Below are 24,634 nucleotides of genomic sequence, written 5' to 3' on the forward strand. Positions count from 1 at the left end.
GAATGTCAGGAAAACAGAAGGAGAAAGGAAGAAGAGGCAGAGAATGCTGACTGGTGTTTGATAATCTCCACATGTTTATGTTTATATCACACATGGCAATACATACATATACATAAGTATTGCTCACTATCCTAGACCACATTATCTAAAAGGGAAGATGCATGCAGAGGACGTTAGGGCGGTTACGACTAGCAACTGGAACAATCTCTATTATTATTATATTATGTGATCTCCCAATCCTCTTGTTGTTCTGGTCGCAAAGTGCTGACAATCATATGTCCACGTGGAAGCCACGTGTGTCACTTTACAAGCCAGCACACCACCCCTCCCATTTCTGGAGGCAGCGAATCTGGGGGGTTGATGTAAAAAACCTGAGCCTTGCCTGCCCCTTGCGCCGCTTGCGGTGTAGCGAAAGGCCATCCGCCATCTACTTACGTAAAGACAGATACAGTCGTCTTCCTCAGATCCGGAACCTTCAAATCCGGACATTGGGCAGATCCGGAACCCTTCTGGGTGCATTCAGGTTGTCTGCCACCGTACAGACAGTTGAGATCCGGACATTTGGGCAGATCCGGATCCGGAACCTCTTGGGGGGCCAACTTCCGGATCTCAAGTCCATAGGTTTTTGGAAGGCCCATAGAGTCACCGGGAGCCTATTATTAATAGGCGCGCAACTGAGTTCCTCTGAAGGTCGGAATGCATTCTATAAAATAATTTCTGACGCGTAGCCGTCTGCCGTCCCATCTGTCTACAGTTTCTATAATCATCTTCTAATAATTGGCATGCACACTGAGTGAGTCTGACCCGTCTGACCATAGATATGTTGTGACGCAACCAGTAAAAGCCCAATTACGTAATCAAATTATCGTTGTCCCGATCCAACCTCCTCGAGAACCGGAGAATCGAGATCCGGAACCCCCAAACCGTTGCACGGTGATGTTCCGGATCTGAGGAAGACGACTGTATAAGGGCTTCCGGATGCCTTCCAGGGTCAACTTTCTTATCTTTCGATGGGTGTGACGTCACTGCACAAAATAACATCCCTTCGTTCAATCACAATCCCGCGACATAATCGGCCGATTGAAGGATTGGTATCTCTAAGGGACCATGTCGGCCCCGGGCACCAGCGGGACGGCCCGACGTATTCGATCATTTTTTTTGCGGGGACCTGGGCGGGGGCTCCGACATTTATTAGCACTTCAGTCGGTCTCTGCCATCGTTATTATCAGGCAGCTGACCATATTGCCGATTTTAATGATTTTCATGTCACATGATAACAAACACCCCGCCCCGCCGAAGGAGCTCCCGACCGCTTATCAGCGGTTCTGGAGCCCTTGAGATCTGTTCTAAGTAATAATGAATGAATCTTTGTTAATGAGCAAGAAACGCAGGAAGCAGCCAACAAGGCTAACTTTAGACTTGTTTCCGTCGCCGTTTAACACGGGCCTGTTCTGATCGGGAGATTGTTATATCATGATCGGCGGATATGATGAAATCCTGAATACCACCAACAATGGAGAACCCCAGTGGGCCCCCAAAAGTGCCTACAGAGGCGAACAGGGAAATCATTGTTTGTATAAATACTCAAGTGTCTCAAACAGAACCATCATCTCTTGCAACTTACGCAAAGCAAAGTAAAATGAACTCCGACGAAATTGCGCCTGTCGCAACATTATCGAGCAGCTCTTTGCCGCCATCCGAGATGAAGGCTGAAGCGACATCAAGCGGACTCACGCACGAAGGACAGCTCATCGTAAGCCTTAGCCCTTTTTGTGACGTACAGGGACGTAAATTTATATCACCTATGTGACAGGATGAGGCTGTCATTCAAGCTGAAAATGAGGACAAAATGACACCTTATCTGGTTTTTTTGATTGGATCGGTAAGTGTACACGCGCAACTAATGCTCGGATACTCATTTGACTACCTAGGCTGCTCTGGGCGGTTTCCTGTATGGATATGATACCGGTGTCGTTGGTATCGCCCTACCTTACGTTGGTACTGATCTCGGTCACGCACTTTCATCTCCTGAGCAAGAGATTGCTACCGCCGCCACCACAATCGGTGCCATCTTCGGCGCTGCAATTTTGGGTTACTTCGCCGATAAATGGGGTCGTAAATGGTGTTTATTGATCTCTGATTTGTTGTGAGTGTAATCTCATTGCACCAAACTTTATGATGTGGGTATATGTTGATACCTTGTAGCTTCACTGCTGGTGCAATCATCATTGCGTCGAGTTTCTCCCTCGGTCAGCTCACTGCTGGTCGTTTGGTTCTTGGTGTCGGAGTCGGAGGTGCGGCTATCATTTGTCCCCTCTATATCACCGAATTGGCACCGACCGCTGTTCGTGGTCGTTGTGTGGGCACGAAGTAAGTGGGAGCTCTTATGAGATCTAAAACACACCTAGTTGACATTTCTCACTCGTCTAGCGGTTTCTTTATTCCCTTCGGACAGACAGTATCCGTTGCTATCGGAGCGGGTTTAAAAGACGTCAAATACAACTGGCGGATTTTATGTGAGTAAGATGTGAAGGTGTGCACGCCAGTGAAATTTGTCTGACTTTGTATGCAGTCGGTCTCGGTGTTGTGCCATCTTTGCTCCAGCTCTGCCTGATGCACAAACTCCCCGAATCTCCTCGAGTTTTGATTCTGCGTGGACAAGATGATCGCGCTCGTGAGGTTCTCAAACAAATCTACCGATACGCTTCTCATGAGGTCATCGAACTCAAACTTGAAATCGTCAAGGCTCATGTCCAGGCAACTACTGTTCTCGAACGCTCAACCACATGGGCTCAACGTGCCAAGAAACTTTGGTGTCACAAGCCCTACCGTCGATCTATTTTGACCGTTTGCATGATTCAGGTATTCGGTCAGTTCACAGGGTACGTTGTTTATTTCATGCACGCTCTGAGGAAAAAAATTCATGTTGATCTTTTTGTTAGTTACAATACCCTGCTGTACTATGCCGGCACGTTGTTCGGCCTGGTTGGCCTCTCCAACGCTTCTTTAGGAGGATTGATTCCTTCCATCACCAATACCTTCTTCCTGGTAAGTTTGACATGGTATGGCAGATGGGATTTGAACTGAGACTTGGTGCACTAGCTTGTGGGTATGCTCTTTGTTGACAGAATCGGGCGACGAGGGCTGCTTATGAAATTTGGCCCGCTGATGGTAAGTTCTTTCTTGATATGAACGATGATGATATCTGACAAATGGCAGATCATTGGCCTGATCTGGTGTCTGATCGCATTCTACTGTGAGTCGATCCTTAGATGTCACAATTAGACCGTAGCGCTTACATAATCTATTTGCAGTTATGTGTAAGGAGACCGGTGGTTTCCTTGTTGAAGGTTTCGTCTACAACCAGAGAGATGTCGGTCTTGTCATCGCGGGTATCGTCATCTTTGTTATGGGATTCGGCTCAACATATGCCCATATCTGTTGGTATCAATCAGAATATCTCGCTTTGGAGATCCGTGCTATCGGTAGTGCCATTAGTACGACTGCCAGCTTCTCTGCCAACTTGGTGGTTGCTGTGTCTTTCCTTTCTGAGTAAGTGTACTGTAACCCTGCGTATTGTTCCATGATGGCTAATAATACACGTGACAGGCTTGAGACTTTGACTCCAAGCGGTACTTATGGTCTTTACCTAGGGTTCGTAGTGGTCGGTTACGTGCTAGCCTACTACTGTTATCCAGAAACGAGTGAGTTTATTTATTTTTCATACCGAGAGAAGAATGGATGGCTTATTACCTGTTGGCGATGCCTATTTCACTCATTAGAGGGCCTATCTATCGACGAAGCTTTCAGTCTATTCGACGATGATTTCGGAGTCAAGAAGTCCGTGAAGATGCGACGAGAAAAAGCCGAAGCTCAGAAGAGATATAACGCTGAAGGGGGAGAGTCAGGTCAAGTTGTTGATTATCTTGGGGCCAAGCCTGAAACAAGTCATATCGAGCGAGTGGAGCCGGTCGCAAGTGGACTGTAGTAGTAAGAGGAAAAGCAGTATTGAATTTTCCTTTCCTCTTTTTTTCTTCGTGTTGTCTTGGTGTGTCGCCGTAGTTGGCGTGGGAAATCTCAGTGTATGTTATTTTCATAAAAAAACCAAAAAATTCTTGTTGTCATAAAAGTCATGTATTGTCTTGGAGAGTCAACGTCACATATCATATGTTGCTCATATAGGCGAACAAGAAGTGCAATCAAGTTATTAAGTAATCTCAAATCGGGTTTCTGCCGCTATCATACGTATCGGTGTTAAAGAAGGGCCAGCCCCTTTAAGAGGTTTAGAGGTTTATAAGGGGTTGTTCTATTCCTCTTTGGAGGTGATTCACCTACATGGGAGGATTTCGTTTTCGTTCGACTATAGAAGCGAAGATGAATTGCTTGAAGTATTGATTGGAAATGGAGAGAGAATATCTCTAATAGATCGCTTGATTATTGGTTGAGGTAAAGGAGATGGAACTCGACGAGTTGTTGTAGAAGGGGATGTGAGAACTTTGAGCGAATTTTTTTTCTCGCTTGAGGTTTAGAAGAAAGTTCATCTGAAAAGACTGAAATGCTAAATTTGGGATTCTATTATCTTAAGAGGTTGTTAATCTGATATGACCATCCTTGCTTTCAATGGTACTTCCAGATTCTGATTTATCCTTCGTTAAGATTTACCTTATGCTGCGCGAATGTATATACCCATTTTCTAAACATGTCTTTATCTCCTCATTGATTGATCTGCCCCATTCGCGCTATCACGTAGAACGCGGGGTTAAAAGTCATATCTGTCAGGAACTATCAGTAGATTAGGGTCCCAACATTGGAAGGATGTTGGTCGAAAGGACAGTGTGAAAGAAAGTGAGACACGCCGAGTAGAGAGCGCGGCTGGATTGTATCAATTCTCATATGCATTTAGACGCAAATACCTCCATCCGTACTACGATTATCGGTCCCACCTACACCAACACAACTTGCTTCTTACGTACCCCCGGCCTTACAATTAAGACTGCATACGTGCCTGACTATTCACTCAGACGTGGCAAGCGCGCCTTGAGTTGCGTCTCCGCCTTCACGCACGCCTGAGCGTATATGTCAGGAATGGAAGGGTCATCTTTCTCCATTGTCATCGCTTCGAAGAACTCCCACATGATGGGTCCTGAATGGTGTCAGCCAGCAATCTTGGCATATTCTTCTAAAAACACACCTTTGAAACCGGTACTGAGTACCGCCTGAACCGATTCAAAAACTCTAGCACCGCCCATGTCGTCCTCATTATCGACACTCCTACCAGCGTTCTTTCCTACGTAAGGGAGTGGTCGGCCGCAGACCGTCCAAACAAATATATCACCTCTGGCCGGCCTGTTTTTCTCTCGCCAGGCATCGAAGGGAGAACCCTGACCAAGAGGTCTTACCGGCTTGAGTACATCTGAAATCTCGAGGTAAAAGATCTTGTTCCCAGGTACTTTTTTGAGCCTGGAGATCATCTCATTGTACTGGCTATCAGACCAGCCCTCTCCTGTAGTTGGAACCCATCCGTAAGAAGGAGCAAGTGGAAAGTGGGCGACATCGAGACATAGGCCAAGGTTGGGGTGGTCCTGATATGATTTCAAGTTCATCAGTGCTGGCTGCATTGGGTTTTGCAAGTTACTTACTCCTAATTGCACTATTTTCCATGTATGCTCCCAGGTATTAACTCTCTTGGAGAAGCACCACACTTCATAGGCGATCTTCACTGGTGGATTCTGTTTTGCTCCTAGTTCGGCGAGCCATCTCATGTCTTCCGCTGTTTTCTCATCCGAAGCGTCTGCTTCGGCATAATCGTTTGCTCCAACCTGATAAAGATACAAGATGAGCACTTTGACAAAGATTCAGTGCAGAATGTAAATTACCTGAAGGAGTTCCACTTCTAGCTTCGAACAAAGGGGGAGCCACCGTTCGGCTTTACGTCGCACCCATTCAGCTCTCACTGACCCTTCAGGCCATCCGTCAAACTGGTTCAGGGGTTGCAGCGCCAAAATTCGAAGTCCATAATTGGTTGCAAGGCTGATGAGTTCCGGAGCTTCTTGGTAGAGGGCCTGCCAGATTTCTTCGTCACTTGGATCGGGCTCATCGGCCTCTTTCCACTCCGGCGGGCAACTTGAAGGTGGACTGTGGCAAAGATCCCAAGTCAGCCTCATCTTTATGCGCCAGTGTTCCATACTGTCGCTAGGCACACAAGGAGGTTCGCTCAAGGCGGCGTACTCACAGACCGGGCCGCCTTGAGCGAACCCATGAAACATAGTCTCCAAAGCCTACCTGCGCATACGCATATCCAGCTTTTTGTAGTGCAGAGAATTTCGATTCCAAGGTGTGACATTTAGCCATGCCAAGGGAAGCTGAAGACACTCCGAAACGGAAGGTGCTGATGTCTGATACCATGGCAGCGTCGATGATCGAGTAGGAGTTTGGAATCTTGTACTGGGAGTATGAAAGCAGTTATTAAGAAAGATAAGACGGAGGATCTCATGTCTAGCCGACTTTTAAGTAGTTATGACTCATTTATCGGCTAGTTTTGTCGGAACTCGGGGCAAAATGGGAAATACACCGACCGGCAGACGGGGCGACATACCGGCCCGCATCCTGGCTGTTGTTGTAGTGGACTAATGATGTGGAGGCGGCTCAGGGGAAAGGTTTCAGGGAAAGTGAGGAAGGATTGGGTTGGTTCCTTGGTTGGACAATTTTATACCTTTTTGCGCGACTGGTTTTTTTTCTCTTTCTTTATTTATGCATTATAGATAATTTAGCACTCAACAGGTTATGAGCCTTGACTTCTAGACAGAGAACCGACCCTGCAATACGCTCGTCATCTCTTCTAGCAAGTCCATCAAAGTTGTCGAAATCCCAACATCTACCTATCGGTACATCCTCATTCCGGTGCTATTACCTCCTCGACAGCCAGGGAATAACTACCTCTTCACCATGATTTCCCTAGGCAATTTCCACCTAATCGCTGACAAGACCTTCGAGTCTCTCCTTATCCTCGCCAAACGCTATGTTTGGCCTCAGTGCAACTGCAAACTTCGATTGTCTCTCTTTACTCTTGACCTGCTTCGTCTCCTCGATGCCGGGATTGCCACTCCGCCACTCTCACCGTCCCTTCTCCTGGTACGTCACCTAGTACCGCTCCTGCTGGTACCCCAACTCCCCCTACGATCCCATCTTCAGTCCAAGGACACATCCTACACTTTATTCCCGCTATGCATGCCTCTATCGCTTGGTAGAAATTCTGCCTATCTTGAGATTCCAACTGATTTGAAAAGTGCATGACAGCTTTGGTATAGTAGAAGAGGGGTTTCGATATTGCTTAATAATCTTCTTCCTAGTCTCGGACCGAGATGTTCTTCAGGTGTCACCTTACCCAGGCAGTTATTACCCTTCCAGCTCATGGCCATGACCTCAAATCAAAACATGCCCAGCTTCTCTATATTGTCAGCGTGATGTATGGTGCACTGAAACAAGCTGCTAGCCTGGGGCACGCTATATCAAGAACGTTCGAAGATGATAACGAGAGTCCTAACTGAACACATGTGACATGCATGCCTTGTGCGATTTTTTCATGAAACGATATATATGAATGACTCTGGTTTGTCCTGCAGCCATGCAGCTCTAGAAGAAAAGCGAGTGCATTGCACCCACTACTCCAAAGAGAGCGCGTTAGATCTGGCTGTACGGATGCTATGTTAGCATCACGCGTCCAATTTCGTTGCGCAGATTCACTCACGATCCTGAGGCCCGGCCCAGTTGCTGCTTCCACGCCAACCTCCATCCACACGCAGCTCGTAGTCATTCATCATGGAGTTCTCCAGTAGGAAGACGATGCCAATGGCTACCTCGTCAGGTTCAGATACCCGTCGAGGGAAGATAGCTCCAGCTTCAAGTTCTGACTGGAAGTAGGGCTAAAGGAAAATAAAATAAAATTGAATAAACCACTTGCCGTTGACAGGACGTTTCACCCCACTCACAATTCGGTCAGGACCCATAATTGATGATGCCACCACTGCAGGAGATACCGTGTTTACCCGGATACCATATGGGCCAAGGAAATCCGCCATTCCCTGTGAAATACCAATGACGGCCGCTAAACTGTCAGACTTGCCCAACTTAAAAGTACTCACTTTTCGTTGGCCCGTATGTGATGCATCTGGCTGGCACGGGATGAGCCACGGCCGAGGCGATATTGATGATACACCCTCTCTCTTCTGATACACGAGGAGCGAAAGGTCCTTCGTCGACATATTGGGAGTTGATGGCGTCCGCGACGCATGCGTCAATGACAAAGGTTCCAAATGCATTTGTGCGCAGCACCTTGGCGAAGTCCTATAAAGCACGAAGATCAGTCTCCAAGCATTATTACCGGGAAGAGGGGGGAGCTCACCTGAATGCTGTCCTTGAGTTTGTTACTCCATTTTCGGCCCGGTGCAGTCGCTGCACAGTGCACAGCGCCAAAAAGAGATCCCTTTGGAATAAGCTTGAGGGCCTCGCTGCAAGCAGCTTCCACCGACTCCTGATCATCAACACTGGTTTGAATATAAAATGCCCGTTCGGGATGGTATGCCTTGACCTTGGCGGTTCCTTGTTCGGCAGACAAGAGGTCAAACACCTAATCGTCATACAGTCAGACTTTGCTGAGCCAATTTCATCCAACTTACTACAACGATGCCTCCTTTGGCAAGGATATGACGTGCCGCCGTACCTCCAATAGATCCACATCCACCGGTGATGATAAAAGCTATTCACTGTCAGCTCAACGTCACATTATCATACCCACCTTTGCCTTCAATCTTCATTATGACTTGGTCTGTTGAGTTTGGAGTGTTGCGGATTGTGTATTTTTTAGTATAGAGTACTGTTGAAGATACGGAAGGGCGGTTGCTTCATGTTCATGGACAATGCCTTTTCAATGCTTTGAACACGATCACAGAGAACGGGTCCGCATATAACCTACCGAAAACCGGGCCCATATCTCCCGCTCAGGAGGACGGCCGGTCGGTCGATTTACCGAATTTCAGTAGCCGGTTCGCGCCAGACTGCCATCAATCCACAGCGAAATGAACTGCTACAGCCACCGCAAACCGCGCGGGATGTCCTTCCTGGGTCGTCTCCCCCCGGACATTCAGGACGCCGCCGCGACTTCCAGATGCAGGGCGTCTTCTATCTAATCAAATTGTTGGATCCCCAACAATTTCAAGGAGGTGCCTGCTGTCCAATTTGAAGGCGATCGATTATTACATAATAATGCTCTCCCTGCTCCATTTCTCCTCAGCCTCGATGATTGACGGCGCTGGACAGACCATTTCATTCGTCATCGATCATCGTCTTTCGCTACACCCTCTACAGCTAAGCCCATCTATACTTCCCAAAAATAAGCAACCATCCCAGCCTGAATTAAAGAACAAGGTGAAGGTCAAATGGAGTTTAAGCGAAGCCCGACTTATGCTCGAACATTTGTTGGCCGAGCTACAGCGGTAAGAATGGCGTTGTTTTACAGTGCTCCAGCGCTAACCGTCTCATTCCAGCCAGTACCCAATTTCCATCAAGCCCTGGACATGCCATCATTGGGGTGAGGTGGCTGCGCTATTCCGGGATCCATTGAAACACTACGCCATTGTTGAGACTCTCTAGGAAGCCTGGATGGGGCATGAATGAAGAATTAGGCTGCATTGAGGCCATGGACGAGTTGTGGCGGGAGGTCATAGAGGCAAGCTTGTTTTCCGTCGTTTGTTACATTGCTTTGGATATTAACGCTCTTGTCAACAGGAAAACCCGAGTAACAAGAGATTTTATAACAACCCCTGGCCATTATTTACCGTTTGCGGAAAGACATGTACAGATGCGACTGCGACTGGGCGGCCCGTCTATATCCCTGGAGACGGGCTTGTCAACGAAGAAGAAAGCGCGAATGATGGTGACTTTGGCCAAGAAGAAGACGGGGGAGGAGAACACGATCACAGTGTAGGTAATCATCATTTTAGAGTCTGTTTCCAGCAGTGCTGACTACTGGTCCGGGTCCTTCTTGCTGGCGATACGGTAGGGGCTTCTCAGACATCCGTACCTTCTTCAGAGCAAAATTGCTTCCGTACGGATTTCGCGTCACAGGAGCCCGGACCTTCTCGTATTACGACTGCATTACCTTCCACAGATTCAAACAAACGCAAAGCGACTTCTTCCCCGGTGGCCGCCACCAAGAGTAAACAGCAGAAATCTGCTGCGACTGCCAGGGCAAGTCGTCGTGATAGGGCTAAAGAAACTCGTGAGGTTGAACTTGCTCAATCGGACCTCGACAGAGCCAACCTTATCAAAGTCCTCGACACCTTAGTCACAAACGAAGGGACTCCCTGCGAATAGTGTAGTTTCAGCTGTCTTCGAGGAGAAGAAGGCCTGCGGCCTGCCGGCAGTATTTGATAGGCGCGCAATTTTTGAGTGAGGAGGAGAAGATAGAAATGTTGGAAATGTGTATGTATGGAGAGCCAAATGCACAGGCAGACGTTGCTTTTGACGAAAGAGAATCCGGAGGATGAAGTCTGTCGTCAGTTAGTAAGTCGTTTGCTTACGAAAGATAACTGAAATTTCATAAACTATGAATTTCCTCGGAACGCTTTTCTTCTATGTCCACAACTTATTTTTTCTATATCACCGGCGGATCCTTCCTTGACCACGTGAATGGGCTTCAAATATTGATCTAGAAATTTCCGCTCGACGAGCTTCTCCGCGAGATTTTGATGTCTCGCCAACCACCCTCAATTCCTCATCTCCTTCTACTTCCTCCTCCGCCTACTTGCTTTTCTTTGTACGCCAGAGTTGCCTTCTCTCCCCATTCGCGATGCTTGGCCTCCCGGTCAGGATATAGGAGTTTTGGAGTAAGTAAGGCTGAGGGCAGGAGTTGCCGGAGTCGGTTAGAATTGTGCATGGAATGGGTGTTGAGGATGAAGTGGTCGTCGTCGAGATGTCTGACGGCCGCAGCTTTCCTAGAGGTTATCTCTCGTTCTTGCATCTCTGCCTTTCGGGCATCAGTAGGACATCCAACCATGATACAATCATGCTGGACGGAGATGAGGAAGTCGACAGACTGGTCTTGCAATGTCAGTGAATGCAGCAGGTAACACGCTTGCTTGGACAAAGAGACATCTACAGTCGAAGGCAGGGTGATCAAGTCGCCATCATTATCCATAAGGTTGGTCAAGAAGCCGAATATTTTCCTGAATCCTGCGCCCGGTCAACAACATCAATTGTTCCTGAGTGAAAAGGCTTGGCTCAATGAGCGTCTCGAGACCGCTGGGGACTGAAGGAGAGCGTTGAGGTTGTTGCGAAGGGTCAGGCACAGCATGTGGGAGGACAGGCCGATACCCAGATGGTTCTTTTCTTTTCTTTTCAGTCCTGGAATAAGCTTCCACGACCGCGCGACGAACTGCCTTCTCCTCTTGTTCTTGACGCCATTTCTCAAAGTTACTCCGGTGTTTCGCAGTATTATGGTGATTGGGCTGGTTGCTTGGGGCTATTATCTTGTCGGGATGTTCCGAATTATTTGAACATGGAATGTAAATGAATTTGATTTTCTTCCGTCTTGAATCATCATAAACAACGATATAATTTGGCAAGCTGTCAGTACAACTTCGTCCCTTTGACAAATGGTATTCATTTCACCTTGCGCTTCGTAGGCGCTATCTTCTACACGAGATTTCCCCATTTTCAATGATATTATTGGCCTTTGGAATGGCAGGAGCTGTTGGAGACCAATGGGGTTTGTTTACAAATAAAACAATGATACGTGCGAAGATGAGGAGTTCAAAAACAGCAAGAAAGAACGACGACAAGGGTGAAGGAGGATCACGTCGCGTCAGTTTTGAGTTGAAATTCATTTGTTTTTGAACGCGATGTTATTAGGAACCAAGTTACCGGACCTCGCACAAGCTGGCGTTGTTTGGCTCTAATTCCGGCCCGCTCATTCATCCCTCCATTCAGTCTAAATATAGTTCATGTCTGCATATCGGAAAGGCCTCTCGTTTTGGCGGGTCTTCTGGGGAGGGCCAAAAAACGGCGATCGCCGAACGGTGGATTTTTTGGTTGTTGGGTATGAGCGCTCTGCGCTCTGCACTGTAAAATCCCCCGATAGCTTGGAGCTTCCGCCAAGATTTGCCGAATGGCATGAACCAACGAATCGCCAATGGATATTAACAAGGCTTCTGAGATTTTACAGGTGAAACTTCCAGAAACATCTTTTTATACTTCTGTGGGGCCGAAGATCCGATGTGAACGCCTTTTATTATCGTTGAAACCTCAACACAACCATCCATCTCGAAACTAAGATCGATATTACGTTATGCGAGTTCAAACAAGAACCAGGCTATTGCAACCGTTTCCAAAACAAGAAATTGAACGTTTTGGGACAATATGTGCGTAATTTCGCCACCCGGACGGATGGACTGGACATCATTGATTGATTAGACTTCAGGCGGACAGGTTACGAATGCTTCTGATTACCCTTTGTCTGTCGATGTTGTGAACAATGTGGTGATCTATGCTGGAGACCAACTGCGCCAGTCCCTGAAGAAAGGAATTCAGGTGAAGGAGGATATCATGGCAGAGTTTCACCAATGTTTATCCTCCGGTCCCGGTATACTGGTGATCAGAGGTTTTGTGAAGGACTTGGATGTAATCCGGAGAACGAACAGCGTGTTTAGTGACATCATTCAGAAGGAGAAAGAACACGCCAAGGGGGACCATTTCGCCCCTGCAGGCAACAACGATCGGATCTGGAACTCGTTTCAAAAACATGCTGTAGCTGATCCAAGTAGTTTTGTGGAATACTACGCCAACGAGCTGCTGTAAGTGTAACTTGTTTTCGATTAGGCTAACATTTCCAGAGATCTGGTTGCCGAGGCTTGGTTAGGCCCAGGTTATCAAGTAGCAGCTCAGACCAACGTGATACGCCCCGGTGGAAAGGCGCAGGAACCGCACCGAGATTACCGTGAGTACCGAAAAAGAGAAATTTGTTAGACAGCCAGCTAATATCTCCAAAAAGACCTCGGTTTCCAATCCGAGCAGGTGGCTTCTCGATTCCCAATAGCATCTCAAATCGCTTCTGCAATGCTCACTCTGCAAGGGGCGGTAGCCCATTCGCCTATGCCTCTCCGCTCTGGTCCAACTCAGCTTCTTCCCTATTCCCAGCAATTCGACCATGGCTACTTGGCTTATCGACGGCCCGAATTTGTCGAATTCTTCCATAAGTATATGGTTCAAAACGAGCTTGAAGTCGGAGATGCTATATTCTTCAATCCAGCGTTATTTCACGCTGCTGGAGAAAATCAAACGACTGACATGTACCGGATTGGGAACCTCTTGCAGATTTCAGCATGTTGGTCCAAGCCTATGGAAACCGTTGATCGGATGAGTATCATTCGGGCAGCGTGGTCCCATGTACAACAATACATCGCCAAAGCTGAAGGCGGTGTGGCAGCCTCCTCCTCTCAAGCATTGTTGAAGGCCATTTGTGATGGTTATTCATTTCCCACCAATCTAGATAGGGACCCACCGCCCGCAGATAGTGTAGGTGGTAATTCATCATCTGTATCAGATGTAGGAACTAAGCTTGTTAATAGCATTGCCCTAAGACCCAGCTTGATTGCGTTACCAATGGACTGATCGAAAACTGGTCTAGAGAGCGTCTAGCCGAGGTCTTGGATGAGCTAGACTGGAAACGCAGGGCCTAAAAGTAATGAGAGGACACGGTTTGATATCACGATCAAAGGACTGACATGCATTTCTTGTGGACATTACCTTCTACTTGATCCAGCTCCATGTAGTTCTGACCCCATCAATTATGGCTGCCCTTGCCGCTCTTTTTAACCACGTGGGGACAACGGAATCTACTAATTTGAGATGAACACGAATTTATGACCGTTATGCATAATAGCCTGAATAGCCCGGTTTCATGGATGGGCCCAATATTCATCCCTAGGAAGAAAGGTTTGATTCCTCAGTATCATCGTCTTGTTAAATACTACGCCTTGATACCTCCATATGCATAAACAATGGCCGTTTGAAGATGGTCGAAAAAGGCCCAATTCACCCCGACGGTCCCCCCCAAAAGTTACATAAGTTACATTTTGCGACAAGCCCCTCCTCGGACCTCGTCCTGGTGATCTCCGACGAGGGACTTGTAGTAATGGGAAGGCTAAGCAGACACTGCATCAAGGGCTACAATAAGGTGGTCAAACGTGTCCGCATATCACTGCACATCAACTTATACAACTTTGAACATGCATCCACTGTGTTGGGCGTTGGGTATTCAAAGAACATTGTACGTTTTACCGCGTGATATACCAAAGAAACAGCCTGGCATCAAACAAGTACATTCATTCATCGAAGTATTCATACAAAAGCGAGCTCCAAAGGTCTACGTCTACCAATTGATCTTCTCAGGGAAGAATTTGGCGATGAGCCCTTCGTAATATGGGCGAAGAGCTACGGGATCAGGAAGGGTGTCGGACTTGGAGTAGAGATCGTAGGGGTTGAAGGCAAGAACATCCTTGAGAGTCTGCTTGTCTGCCTCACTTTCAAGATAGGTGTAAGCCCTCTCGCGATGCCAGGGGTAGAAAGAGTGATATCGGATCATATTCAAAGCGGCCTGAGGGAGGGATGACTGCTCCTTGCAGACCATGTACTATCATTGACATGAGCATTCTGACTACGGACGATCGGGTTCTTGAAAGAGGCTTACGAGGTACTCGTCATGTCCCCAGCTGATCATGACTTTGTCCAAACCACAGTTGGGCTCGTAGATACCGTACTTCGTCGAGTAAGTTGGGTGCTTGAGATCGGGGTTGTCGCCGAAAGTGTCTGAATAGACAATCTTATCGGTAGGAATCTCGCATCCAACGACAAAGGTATCGCCAACAACATCCTTCAAAGCAAGATCAGTACAGCTCTACCACATGCAGAGTCGTCTGTTCGTTAACTCACCCACTGTCCATCACTACCAAAGAAATAAAGGAGCTTGCCGAGGTCGTGGATGATACCGGTCACCTGCATCCATTCCGGCTTCCCATCCTTGCGCATCGCCTCGGAGGTCTGCAAGAGATGCTGGATCTGAGTGGCACTGGTGTCGGGGTCACTTGCGTCGACCAAAGTGTTGAGGAGCTCCATTGCCTCCCAAATTCCCATGACGGCACGGGGCTTCTCGAAAGCCTTGCGACGAGCTTCTAGATTGAACTCCACGGTTTGCTTGGTGTGTTGTTCGCTGGTACAATCGTCAGTCCTGCAGCGAACGATAGAAAGTACTCAAGAATTCACATGTAAAAGCGTCGCGAACTCTCATTGCTGTCTACAAATTGACGGAAAGTGGCTTTGTCCTTCTCAGAATCGAAAGCGGACTCGTCATAGGCGTTGTCCTTGTCATTCGCCTTGAGCTTGGCCACATTGATGTCGTCGACAGCGTCGGAGATATGGTCGAACTTAGTACCCTTGGGGTCTACCAACGACTATGAGCAACCAATTGGAAGTTTGCCAATATGTTTATACTTACCGTCGACACGAACGAAATCCTGAGCGGCGGGAGTGACAGCGACGGGCATGTTGATATTGTCTGCTTTGTGTTTCTTGGTTTTTGTGATAGAGTGAAGAATTTTCTGATCAGTACTCAAGAGGTATTTCCAGTCGAAAGGTCTCCTTTTATATATATCCTCTCGCATTGGAGCGGTCCGCATCGGAATGAGATGCCAAACGGTCTGCAGATGACTGACGAGAGATATCGGAAGGTTACATCATTAAACGGCCTGCAGATGAAGGTTACATCATGAAATAAACGGCCTGCAGATCACTGGCGAGAGATATCGGAAGGTTACATCATTAGAGTGGGTCCGCATCGGAATATGATGTAAAATGACCTGCAGATGATTGGCGAAAGATATCGGAAGGTTTAACCGTCATGATCCACAGAGAAAGCTGAAAAAAAAACCTCCCGGTGTAGGGTCGGGCTGGTAAAATGTGAAACAGAATTCGCCACTTGAAACTATCTCGGTCCGACCATATTAATTTGCTTCTTGCACTCAGTGCAGATTCAGGCACCACAATGTGACTTCTCGTTTATTTGTTTGTCTGCATCAAGCTTTGATCTATGGTGCTTGAGAGACATGCTTGTGTAGCAGACACATGCTGTTCGCGTTTGCACGCTTCAACACAGCTTTACATGTCGATACGAGCAAAAGCAGCGCCAGCATCAGAACCAGCCCCTTCCCTATCGCCACGCCGGGGACCCGATCCGACCGGCGGAACTGGATTTCGTGATAAAATCTTGACTTGGGGGCCTGCAGAAGATGTTTTCGGCTGGCCCCCACCTCCCCGTCCCCTACCACCGCGTTGTCTTCCACGCCCAGACTCATTACCTCTCGGTTCGCCGTTATTACCAGCACCTGGCCCAGATTTTCCTGCTGGAGCCTGTGGAGCCCTGGCGGAACCAGAAGCTGTTTTTGGGGCAGGGACAAATTGGCTCTGTGAGGGCACGTTAGGGACAGGATTATCGATGCGTGCTGATCGTACAGGTCTACCACTTAAGGGCGCTTGGGTTGTCGTTGACGAAGCAGATGGGGCTGAAGGAGTTTGTCGCCCGCTCGGAACGCTATTCACTCCTTCCTTTTGTTTATCCTTTCCTTTATTCCTCTTTCTTCCGCCTCTTGACTTTTTATCCTTGTCCGCTTGCTCGGGTTTGGCGCCTTGTTGAGCCTGTTCGCCCTGCTGCTTTTGCTTAGCGCCATCAGGCACAGGGGGTGTCGAAGAAGGAGTGATCATCACTTCTCTACCTTTCCCAGCCACCATGACTGGGCCGGTGTTTGTCTGACCACCGCGTCGCTGCGAAGCAGCGTTGATAGAAGCTAGAGCGGCCGCTCGTCGAGCAGATTCAGGTGCAGTAGCGGATGATTGGGCTTGATTTTGAGCAGTCTTGGCTGCCTTGGACTTGTTCTTGCTTGCTGATTTTTGAGAGCGGAGATGCTCGAGGAGGGGAGTTGTAGTGGGCTGGGCGACCGGCGCTGTTTCGAGTGAGCCACAGTCTGTTGTTTTGTTTGTGAATGCACGTACTGGCAACTTCCAGAACAGGCTTTGTGACTGGCGCATTAAGAGTTTGGATGTATGACAAATAGTCTGGATCTGTAGACTTGGGATGAATGGATCCACTGCTTTCCAGAGGATTATAACGCACCTTCGTCAATTGTACCTTGTCGGTTGTCAACTTTCACTTTCGTCTTGAGGGGAGCTTTTTGAAACGGAGCATACTCGACGACAGCTTGGAACTCGGAACCTGCAAGAACATCAGGGTTGCTCAAGGGTGTGACGGGTCGACTTGCCAGTCTTCGATTTGTAGATGTGTCCATCAAAGGCACGATGGAAGTTTACCAAGGATTCGGGATCCGCCATCAACACGTATGCCCTGGAATAGACGGGGTGGGAGTCGTAATTACTGGCCAGATTATCAGTGGCAAGCTCCTTGATTTAATCCGAGACGACTGACCTGTCGCCTGCCTTTCCTTTTATGAAACTTTTCCAGAGACAATTCTTGTCAGTAATCCATGCTGAGACTGATTGCCAAAAAATGTCTTCGGGCAAAGTGGGCGGAAGACGGCGGATGACGAGTTTGTTGCGAGGCGCAGCAGTCGAGAGCTGTGGCGCCATGGTTTCGGGGATGTAGCGTGGAGACAGCAGGGGAAAGCGGGGCGGGAGAAATGTAGTGGACGGGCTGCCGCTGCTGAAAGTGGAAAAGCCGAGAGAATGGCAACAACAACGGCGAAATGTACAAGTAGGCGTGCACAATGATAAGAAATAGGCGCACAGGTACTCGGCTAAAGAGAGCCCGAGTTGTCGGGACGTCGTCGGGGCACATGTCGCCGCACCTGCCATTTGTAGCGGCCTTCTTCTGCTATTCTTCTCCACAAAGCATACAGTGACTCTCACAATTTTATACTCCACTATAGCCATACACACATACGAAATGACAGCCGCAAGGTCAATCAGCCCTTTGCTCAGGAAAGTAACACCCTCAGCGGGCACTGTCATTGCAAAGAGAGGAATGGCTTCCACTTCCAGTCAGTACTTTCTGCAACTAAGCCCTCTCAAAGATGACAGCTGATTGGGAGCAGAATTCGCAAAGTATAACTGGGAGGTTGGTCAGCATCGTCTGCCAAGACGCAATAATGGTGCAAGTTAAAGCTGATAAACATCAAGGACCCTCTCAACATGAACTCTCTCCTCTCAGAGGAAGAACTCGCGATTCAGTTTGTCTTTCCACGCCTACGCTGGTTTTGTCAGACTGACAGGTGCGATACACCCCAGCGAGACAGCCAAGTCATTCTCCCAAGCCCAACTTCTTCCCCGTGTGACGGAAGCCTACCGCACTGTAGGTGTCTTCTAATCTCTATCATCTCCTTGCTGACATTACGTTTCGACAGGAAAACTTTGATCCCGCAATCCTTCGGGAGATGGGCGAGCTTGGACTTTTGGGTGCTACAATCCAAGGATATGGGTGTGCTGGTGTATCCAGTGTCTCATATGGCCTAATTGCCCGAGAGATCGAACGGTGAGAATGACCAAAAGATTTCTAATTTTGTATCTGACCATTTTGATAATGTAGGGTAGATTCAGGATACCGATCTGCTATGAGTGTCCAGTCTTCATGTGAGATCAAGTTTATGAGCTTTTGAAATGTGTGCTTACCGTGTGGGAGAAGTGGTCATGCACCCCATCAATGAATTTGGCAGCGATGCCCAGAAGGACAAATACCTTCCTCAACTCGGTAAATGGTCAAGTGAGGGCCCACTGTTAATAAGCTGACCTTCCATAGCTACTGGGGAGATTATTGGTTGCTTTGTGAGTATCCATCCATGATGCGATTGCTGCTCTTGCTGACTTTCATGTTGTAGGGTCTCACCGAACCCAACCACGGCTCTGATCCTTCTTCTATGGAGACCACCGCTACCAAAACATCCGACGGGTGGGTTCTTAACGGTAGCAAAACCTGGATCTCCAATGCTCCCGTGGCCGACTTGTTCGTCATTTGGGCTCGAGTAGTCGAAAACGGTGAGAAGGGCAAGGTGCGGGGTTTCTTGGTTGAGAAGGGCACGGCCGGTCTTTCTGCGCCTGCAATCAAGAACAAAATGTCACTCCGAGCATCCATCACAGGATCCATCTTCATGGAGGACGTCAAGGTCTCAGATGACGCCGTTTTACCAAAGTCTAACGGTCTGGGATCGCCGTTTTCTTGTCTAAACAATGCTAGATACGGTATCAGCTGGGGTGTGATGGGTGCTTTGGAGGACTGTATCGCCCGAGCTAGGGATTATGCTCTTGAACGGCAAGTTTTTTTCATGTTTATCCAAGAGCCGCCGAATTTGTGGCTGAGTATCTCCACCGCCGCAGAAACCAGTTCAAACGACCTCTTGCGTCTTTCCAGCTCATTCAAAAGAAGCTTGCTGATGCCTCCACGGCTGCCACCCTCGGCCTTCTCGGTGCTCTCCAGCTCGGCAGGCTCAAGGACAAAGGGGAATGGTCGTCCGATATGGTTTCCATGATGAAGAGGAACAATTGCGGTGAAGCTTTGCACCACTCTAGGGTACTGCTTGATATTTTGGGTGGAAACGCTTGTAGTGATGAGTGAGTTTGACGGGGCGTGTGTGAGAAGTTTGAAAAAGAAAAAAGGTGTTCATGCTATGCAGGTACCACATTGGAAGGCACGCTGCCAATTTACAAGTTGCCAACACTTACGAGGGAACAAATGTGAGTGACTTTTATCCGCTGATCATGAGAAGATGCTAAATTTTATTGTGCAGGATATTCATGGTGAGATTTGGCCTACTGGCCTTGTACCTGAAGTCACTAATGTCGTGCCAACAACTGGCTTTCGCAGCTCTCATCCTTGGCAAGGCGATTACTGGCTTGCAGGCTTTTGCCAACTAAAAATCCGAGATGGACCCAAAAAAAATAGATATCCAATGCAATGTATGCTGTTCTATGCAATCTTCTCTAAGCCACTTTATCTTCTTTTTCGTCTTTGATCCCGAAATTGCTTGCCAAATCATAAATACCCAAAAAGACTGCACCTCCCATGGAGATGGCAAATGTTCTAGGCACCCATCCTTTGAAGAGGGCTGCGGGACCTTCTGTGCGGAGGATGTTGAGGAGACGGGGAGGGAAGGAGAGAACTGACGGTGACGGTTGTTTGGGAGGGAGGACGTCGTTGACAACATTGGCGCCAGACGCCGATGCCGAGACCTTGTGAGGATGTCAGCTGGAAACCGCGAGAGTAATTCAATCGAGACTTACTCTGGCTTCGAGCATGACTCGGGTCTTTACGACATCCAACGGGGTTGTACAGGCAGCTGCTATGCCGCCAGCAAGAGATCCGCACAAAGCCGCTTCGTAAGAGGTAGGCCGTTTACCGCCGAGGTAGTGCTGGGAAAGAAAGGATTTGAAGAACTCGTATAAAGGGAACTGGATAGAAGTAAAGGGTATCTATAACGGCAATTCGTAAGATTGAAAGCAAGAATGGCACAGGAAAAGTCTTACTTCTCGGGTGAGTGTGATGCCGAACCCGCGATAGAACCCTCTGATACCTTCATATTTCATGGTGCTGATGGCCGAATGGAGACTGCTCTTGCCCTGACCATATGCTCCGGCTTGCGTACGAGACTTGACAACCTCTGTAGGGACTCGAATGAGACATGAGACCTAGTGGATGTGAGCTGGAGACGATGGAAGAGGGAGACGTCTACTTACGTATTCTGCTCCAGAAGCAGCTACCATATGCGTCAAAGAAGAGTTGTTGGCAAACACTTGATACTTGGGCAGTCGCTTTTTAAGGGCCTCGTACGTGACGAAGAAGGCAGACGCTGTCGAGGTGTCAGCAAGAGAGTATCGCCACGACAAGCAAGAGCCCCACCTCCAGGCGCACTGCCGAGACCGACACTGCCTACACCCCGGTAGACGCCCTTGAATCCGCCCGAGCTCCAGAAGCCTGCTGAAGACTGTATTCTTGTCTTGACTGTGTCGAGAGGGAAGAACATGAAGTCTACGGAGAGGCCCGAGATGGCGCCGGACTAAAGCTGGTCAGGGGTGGCTGAGGGGTGAGCACTCACTATGAGGGCCCTCTGGAAGGTGGGCGGCCGGGGGGGGGCGTCGCTGTCAGCCATCCTGTGTTGTGGAGAAGAGTGAAGTGTACTTTGCATTTCGGCCGTGAGCGAGATGGGCGAGATAGCCGGGGAGCGCCAGGCACCGCGCGCCTAGAAGACACGGGTGCCTATGCTTACATAAGAGATGCTGGCAGTCAACTCCTCAACTGCCCCGGCGAGCACTCTAGCCTGTCTCTAGCCTGCGTCTCGAGCCCCAGCCACGCCCAGCCACGCCCAGCCACTCTCCTCGATGGCAGACGAGCCGCTCGCCACGTGGTTCACGCTCACCCACCAGCGCAATGTCCTCCACCTCGACTTCCGCGGCGTCATCACCGCGTCCGCCTTCCTGACGGTCCAGCCCACAAACCCCTCCCTCCAGGCGATATATCTCCACGCGTCCCCCCACCTCCACATACACAGCGTCTTCCTCTCCTCCCCCACCCCCAGCGAACCCCTCCTTGCCACCCCCGCCTCCTTCGCGCTCTCCAATCCGTACCAGCCCCTCCCCGTCCGGGAGCCGCCGATAGACATCAAGTCCCACCCAGAAATAAAGCGCAAGACATGGGCCGCTATGGGAGAGAGCGACGAGGGCGAACTGGCCATCTCCGTGTCAGGCGGGTGGGTGCGGCTGGTGGAAAGCCAGAACATTGCAGGCCGGGAGCCGCAGGTCACGTTTGCGCCCATCCAGGTACGGATCGACTACCAGCTCGTGGTCGGCGGGGATGTCATTGAAGGCATCGTGTTTAGACGCCCTGGCGATGGCGGTAATGAATACGTATGTTCCCGTAGAGATAGGCTTGCGCGATACAAGCTGACGTTTCCCAGCAAATTCCCCACATGTTCCTCTCGCCCACGACGTATAATTCTGCAAGAGTCTGGACGCCATGTATCGACAGTCTGTTTGAACGATGTACTTGGGAACTCGAGTTTGTTGTGCCCAGGTACTTGGAAGGAGGCGAGCCGCTTGATGGCGAAGAGGGATATCCCGTAATGGTGGTCAGCAGTGGAGAGCTCATGGAACAAGTGGGTGTCTTTCATCATATCGTAGAGTGTCGCTGACGTACGATCAGATAACCCATCCCCATGATCCTCACAAAGTGATATTTTACTACCTTCAAACCAATCCGACATCTGTCCAGCACATTTCATTCGCCGCGGGGCCGTTCCAGATGCACTGCATTTCGGCAGACGAGAGCCATAAGCCCATACTGGGCTTCTGTCTTCCTGGCGATCTTGATCTGCTCGCAAATTCGACCTCTTTCCTTCCAAGAGTCATGGCTTTCACCACTGAGCTCGGCTCATACCCCTTTACCGATTTCAAAGTCGTGTTTGTCAGCAATCCTCGAAGTGAATGCTCAACATCAGCAACACTCGCTATTGCGTCCTCTGACCTTTTGCATCCACCATCCGTCATTGAACAGGCCATTAGCGTTCGCCAAACTCTATCTCTTGCTCTTATACAACAATGGATTGGTATCAACATCATCCAGCGTAATTATTCTGACACCTGGATCGTCAACGGTCTTGCTCTTTATATACTCGGTCAATTCATTCGCCACTTGTTAGGAAACAATGAGTATCGCTTCAGGTTGAAGAAGGACATTGACAGGTGCGTCATGCAAGATCAAGGTGCTCAATGGCCATTATGTGTGCCGGGCCAGGTCGATCCTCCAGACTCTGCAACTACGGCCTTTATCAACATCAAGGCGCCCCTCGTGTTGCACATCCTCGATAGGCACCTGGCCAAGGCCGGGACGTCTCTCGGGTTGTCACAGGTTATTCCGAGAATCCTCATGGCCGCCTTGTCAGACGATTTGCCGGGCAATACTCTTACCACATCCTATTTCCTTCGTCAGTGTCGTAAAGTCTCGGGTCTCGACCTGCAGACTTTTCAAGATCAATGGATTTTTGGGAGCGGGTGCCCTCGACTGTCAGTTAGAACGAATTTCATCAAGAAAAAGTTCACAGTCGAGTTCATGGTATCCCAAACCCAGCCCGCGGTGGAGGCAATCAATGAGATGAGCGAGAAGCAGAGAAAGGTGGCTGTCTGGAGGAGACCGACACCGTTTTTCGAAGGTAGCTTGACAGTCCGCATTCACGAAGCGGATGGTGCGCCTTTTGAACATCTTATCGATATAAAAACGCCGCAAAAAACTTTCCCGCTCCCCTTCAACACAAAGTACAAACGTACACGTCGGTCAGGCCACATCGCAGCGCGATTCAACAAGATGCAAGATGCTCTCGATGCTGCGAATGAACCGTCAAACGATGACGAGGAAGAAGCCAAATTGGAAGCCGCCGATCGAGCCGGTGTATTTGCCTATCCACCGTGGGATGATGAGGAGGAGCGTAGGCGGTGGAAAGTGGCAGAATGGGGAGAAGGAGAAGCGAATGCGATGCTGGGCGAGGGTGGAGGATATGAATGGATAAGGGTCGATCCGGATTGCGAGTGGTTGGCAATATTCGAATTTGCAGAAAAGCCGTGGTGTTGGATAAGTCAGTTGCAAGGAGACAGGGATGTCATTGCTCAGCTGGAGGTGAGTGGCAGCGACTTTGTCAGTGACTGGCTGCTCTAGTCAGCATGCTAACCGTAACCCAGGCCATCCAAAACATGCGAATGTACCCGTCGCCGGTAATAGCCAGTGAACTGGCACGAACAGTCTTGGTGAAGAATTACTTTTACAGAGTTAGAATGGAAGCAGCAAGGGCTTTGGCCATGGTATGTTCCGTCCTAGGGCTACGTACCCCTGATAACTAAAACTTTCCCAACAGTATAACAGTTCTGAATGCGACTACATTGGCTACTTTCTCATCATGAAACTTTTCCAAGCATTTTATTGCCAACCATCGTCTGGAAATGAGACGGAGCCTCCTGAAATCCAATGTCGCCCGCTGCCGAATGATTTTTCCAATTTCGCCGACTACTTTGTCAAAAAGGTAAAGGCAATGAGCCCCTTGCTGAGTGTGACACTGTGCTAACGATATGACAGAGTTTGATCGCTGCCATGGCCGATCTGAGAGATCCCGCGACGAGGGCGGTATGGAGACATGTTCGCATAACCTTGCTTGATTTACTACGCCTTAACGATAACACGTCCAATCAGGTGCGGAGGGGGATTATTTCGAATTGCGAATATCAAAGATGGCTGACATTGTTTTCAAGTACTCTGATTCATTTTATCTCGCAGCTGTCATAACCGCCATCTCGAATGCGTTTACAGTGGGCTCTGCCGCTCAAGGGATGCTGTCCGAAACAGAGATTGAATCTGAGCAACTGCTGCAAAAAGAGGCAACGGACGTCTTGGACAGGGCGATGACAGTAGACAGACTGGTGCCAAGTTACCATAATGTGGTGACGAAAGCTGGTTTGGAAGCTCAAATGAAATCAATCCTTGCTGGCCAAAGGACAAACGATTCTCGGGAACTTTTGAGCTACACGAGGTCAGTGTAATATTGAT

The 24,634-nt window shown here is 48.9% G+C and overlaps 10 protein-coding genes across 12 annotated transcripts in view; 5 read left to right on the forward strand and 5 right to left on the reverse strand.

Annotated features, from left to right (window-relative positions):
- The first annotated feature begins 1,540 nt into the window (after positions 1–1,540).
- On the forward strand, positions 1,541–4,135 carry CNG02980 (myo-inositol transporter 2, putative). 2 transcript variants are annotated; one of them, XM_571987.2, is made up of 12 exons: positions 1,541–1,753; positions 1,814–1,882; positions 1,932–2,146; positions 2,206–2,370; positions 2,431–2,516; positions 2,573–2,882; positions 2,943–3,048; positions 3,103–3,171; positions 3,220–3,256; positions 3,315–3,552; positions 3,610–3,704; positions 3,783–4,135. In XM_571987.2, the coding sequence occupies exons 1-12, from the start codon at positions 1,640–1,642 to the stop codon at positions 3,986–3,988; spliced, it is 1,710 nt and encodes a 569-aa protein (XP_571987.2). In that variant the 5' UTR covers positions 1,541–1,639; the 3' UTR covers positions 3,989–4,135. The 2 variants fall into 2 exon arrangements, with proteins under 2 accessions (XP_571987.2, XP_024514554.1); XM_024658634.1 differs by lacking the exons at positions 1,541–1,753; positions 1,814–1,882; positions 1,932–2,146 and having other exon boundaries at positions 2,169–2,370.
- Positions 4,136–4,881: 746 nt separating this feature from the next.
- Positions 4,882–6,474, reverse strand: CNG02985 (hypothetical protein). Its single transcript, XM_024658635.1, has 5 exons — positions 6,233–6,474; positions 5,877–6,135; positions 5,640–5,819; positions 5,192–5,582; positions 4,882–5,143 (listed from the first exon to the last, which is right to left on the reverse strand). The coding sequence occupies exons 1-5, from the start codon at positions 6,403–6,405 to the stop codon at positions 5,010–5,012; spliced, it is 1,137 nt and encodes a 378-aa protein (XP_024514555.1). The 5' UTR covers positions 6,406–6,474; the 3' UTR covers positions 4,882–5,009.
- Positions 6,475–7,564: 1,090 nt separating this feature from the next.
- On the reverse strand, positions 7,565–9,167 carry CNG02990 (conserved hypothetical protein). 2 transcript variants are annotated; one of them, XM_571989.2, is made up of 8 exons: positions 8,972–9,167; positions 8,795–8,919; positions 8,676–8,755; positions 8,402–8,626; positions 8,142–8,343; positions 7,989–8,104; positions 7,748–7,922; positions 7,565–7,690 (listed from the first exon to the last, which is right to left on the reverse strand). In XM_571989.2, the coding sequence occupies exons 2-8, from the start codon at positions 8,811–8,813 to the stop codon at positions 7,662–7,664; spliced, it is 846 nt and encodes a 281-aa protein (XP_571989.1). In that variant the 5' UTR covers positions 8,814–8,919; positions 8,972–9,167; the 3' UTR covers positions 7,565–7,661. The 2 variants fall into 2 exon arrangements, with proteins under 2 accessions (XP_571989.1, XP_024514556.1); XM_024658636.1 differs by having other exon boundaries at positions 8,795–9,167.
- A 190-nt stretch (positions 9,168–9,357) lies between these two features.
- On the forward strand, positions 9,358–10,675 carry CNG02995 (hypothetical protein). Its single transcript, XM_024658637.1, has 4 exons — positions 9,358–9,491; positions 9,543–9,724; positions 9,784–9,978; positions 10,058–10,675. Exons 2-4 carry the CDS (start codon positions 9,665–9,667, stop codon positions 10,340–10,342), a joined length of 540 nt encoding a protein of 179 aa, XP_024514557.1. The 5' UTR covers positions 9,358–9,491; positions 9,543–9,664; the 3' UTR covers positions 10,343–10,675.
- A 1,273-nt stretch (positions 10,676–11,948) lies between these two features.
- On the forward strand, positions 11,949–13,800 carry CNG03000 (conserved hypothetical protein). The gene is made up of 5 exons (XM_571992.2): positions 11,949–12,416; positions 12,476–12,848; positions 12,888–12,991; positions 13,046–13,569; positions 13,623–13,800. Exons 1-5 carry the CDS (start codon positions 12,344–12,346, stop codon positions 13,731–13,733), a joined length of 1,185 nt encoding a protein of 394 aa, XP_571992.1. The 5' UTR covers positions 11,949–12,343; the 3' UTR covers positions 13,734–13,800.
- A 562-nt stretch (positions 13,801–14,362) lies between these two features.
- CNG03010 (Inositol oxygenase, putative) lies at positions 14,363–15,728 on the reverse strand (the record flags this gene model as incomplete). The annotated part of the gene is made up of 5 exons (XM_571994.2): positions 14,363–14,686; positions 14,744–14,926; positions 14,986–15,262; positions 15,316–15,493; positions 15,548–15,728. 5 exons carry the CDS (start codon positions 15,726–15,728, stop codon positions 14,426–14,428), a joined length of 1,080 nt encoding a protein of 359 aa, XP_571994.1. The 3' UTR covers positions 14,363–14,425.
- A 478-nt stretch (positions 15,729–16,206) lies between these two features.
- CNG03015 (hypothetical protein) lies at positions 16,207–17,741 on the reverse strand (the record flags this gene model as incomplete). Its single annotated transcript, XM_024658638.1, has 5 exons — positions 17,528–17,741; positions 17,364–17,476; positions 17,219–17,317; positions 17,098–17,166; positions 16,207–17,048 (listed from the first exon to the last, which is right to left on the reverse strand). Exons 1-5 carry the CDS (start codon positions 17,686–17,688, stop codon positions 16,207–16,209), a joined length of 1,284 nt encoding a protein of 427 aa, XP_024514558.1. The 5' UTR covers positions 17,689–17,741.
- A 207-nt stretch (positions 17,742–17,948) lies between these two features.
- Positions 17,949–20,035, forward strand: CNG03020 (Glutaryl-CoA dehydrogenase, mitochondrial precursor, putative). Its single transcript, XM_571996.2, has 13 exons — positions 17,949–18,098; positions 18,153–18,175; positions 18,238–18,287; positions 18,346–18,409; positions 18,462–18,589; positions 18,644–18,687; positions 18,740–18,805; positions 18,854–18,879; positions 18,933–19,363; positions 19,429–19,662; positions 19,725–19,785; positions 19,839–19,848; positions 19,916–20,035. The coding sequence occupies exons 1-13, from the start codon at positions 18,005–18,007 to the stop codon at positions 19,963–19,965; spliced, it is 1,281 nt and encodes a 426-aa protein (XP_571996.1). The 5' UTR covers positions 17,949–18,004; the 3' UTR covers positions 19,966–20,035.
- Positions 19,808–21,203, reverse strand: CNG03030 (S-adenosylmethionine transporter, putative). Its single transcript, XM_571998.2, has 6 exons — positions 21,144–21,203; positions 20,948–21,104; positions 20,785–20,897; positions 20,575–20,736; positions 20,332–20,520; positions 19,808–20,280 (listed from the first exon to the last, which is right to left on the reverse strand). The coding sequence occupies exons 1-6, from the start codon at positions 21,195–21,197 to the stop codon at positions 20,032–20,034; spliced, it is 924 nt and encodes a 307-aa protein (XP_571998.1). The 5' UTR covers positions 21,198–21,203; the 3' UTR covers positions 19,808–20,031.
- A 169-nt stretch (positions 21,204–21,372) lies between these two features.
- CNG03040 (conserved hypothetical protein) overlaps positions 21,373–24,634 on the forward strand; it is a 6,283-nt gene continuing 3,021 nt past the window's right edge. The window contains exons 1-7 of the mRNA XM_024657572.1: positions 21,373–21,951; positions 22,002–22,199; positions 22,247–23,713; positions 23,776–23,895; positions 23,949–24,113; positions 24,167–24,280; positions 24,340–24,617. Of these exons, the coding sequence (XP_024513239.1) occupies positions 21,427–21,951; positions 22,002–22,199; positions 22,247–23,713; positions 23,776–23,895; positions 23,949–24,113; positions 24,167–24,280; positions 24,340–24,617 (2,867 nt within the window). The 5' untranslated portion in view covers positions 21,373–21,426. The remainder of the gene's footprint in view (positions 21,952–22,001; positions 22,200–22,246; positions 23,714–23,775; positions 23,896–23,948; positions 24,114–24,166; positions 24,281–24,339; positions 24,618–24,634) is intronic.

Source organism: Cryptococcus neoformans (genome assembly GCF_000091045.1).
Source record: "Cryptococcus neoformans var. neoformans JEC21 chromosome 7 sequence".
NCBI lineage: Eukaryota > Fungi > Basidiomycota > Tremellomycetes > Tremellales > Cryptococcaceae > Cryptococcus > Cryptococcus deneoformans.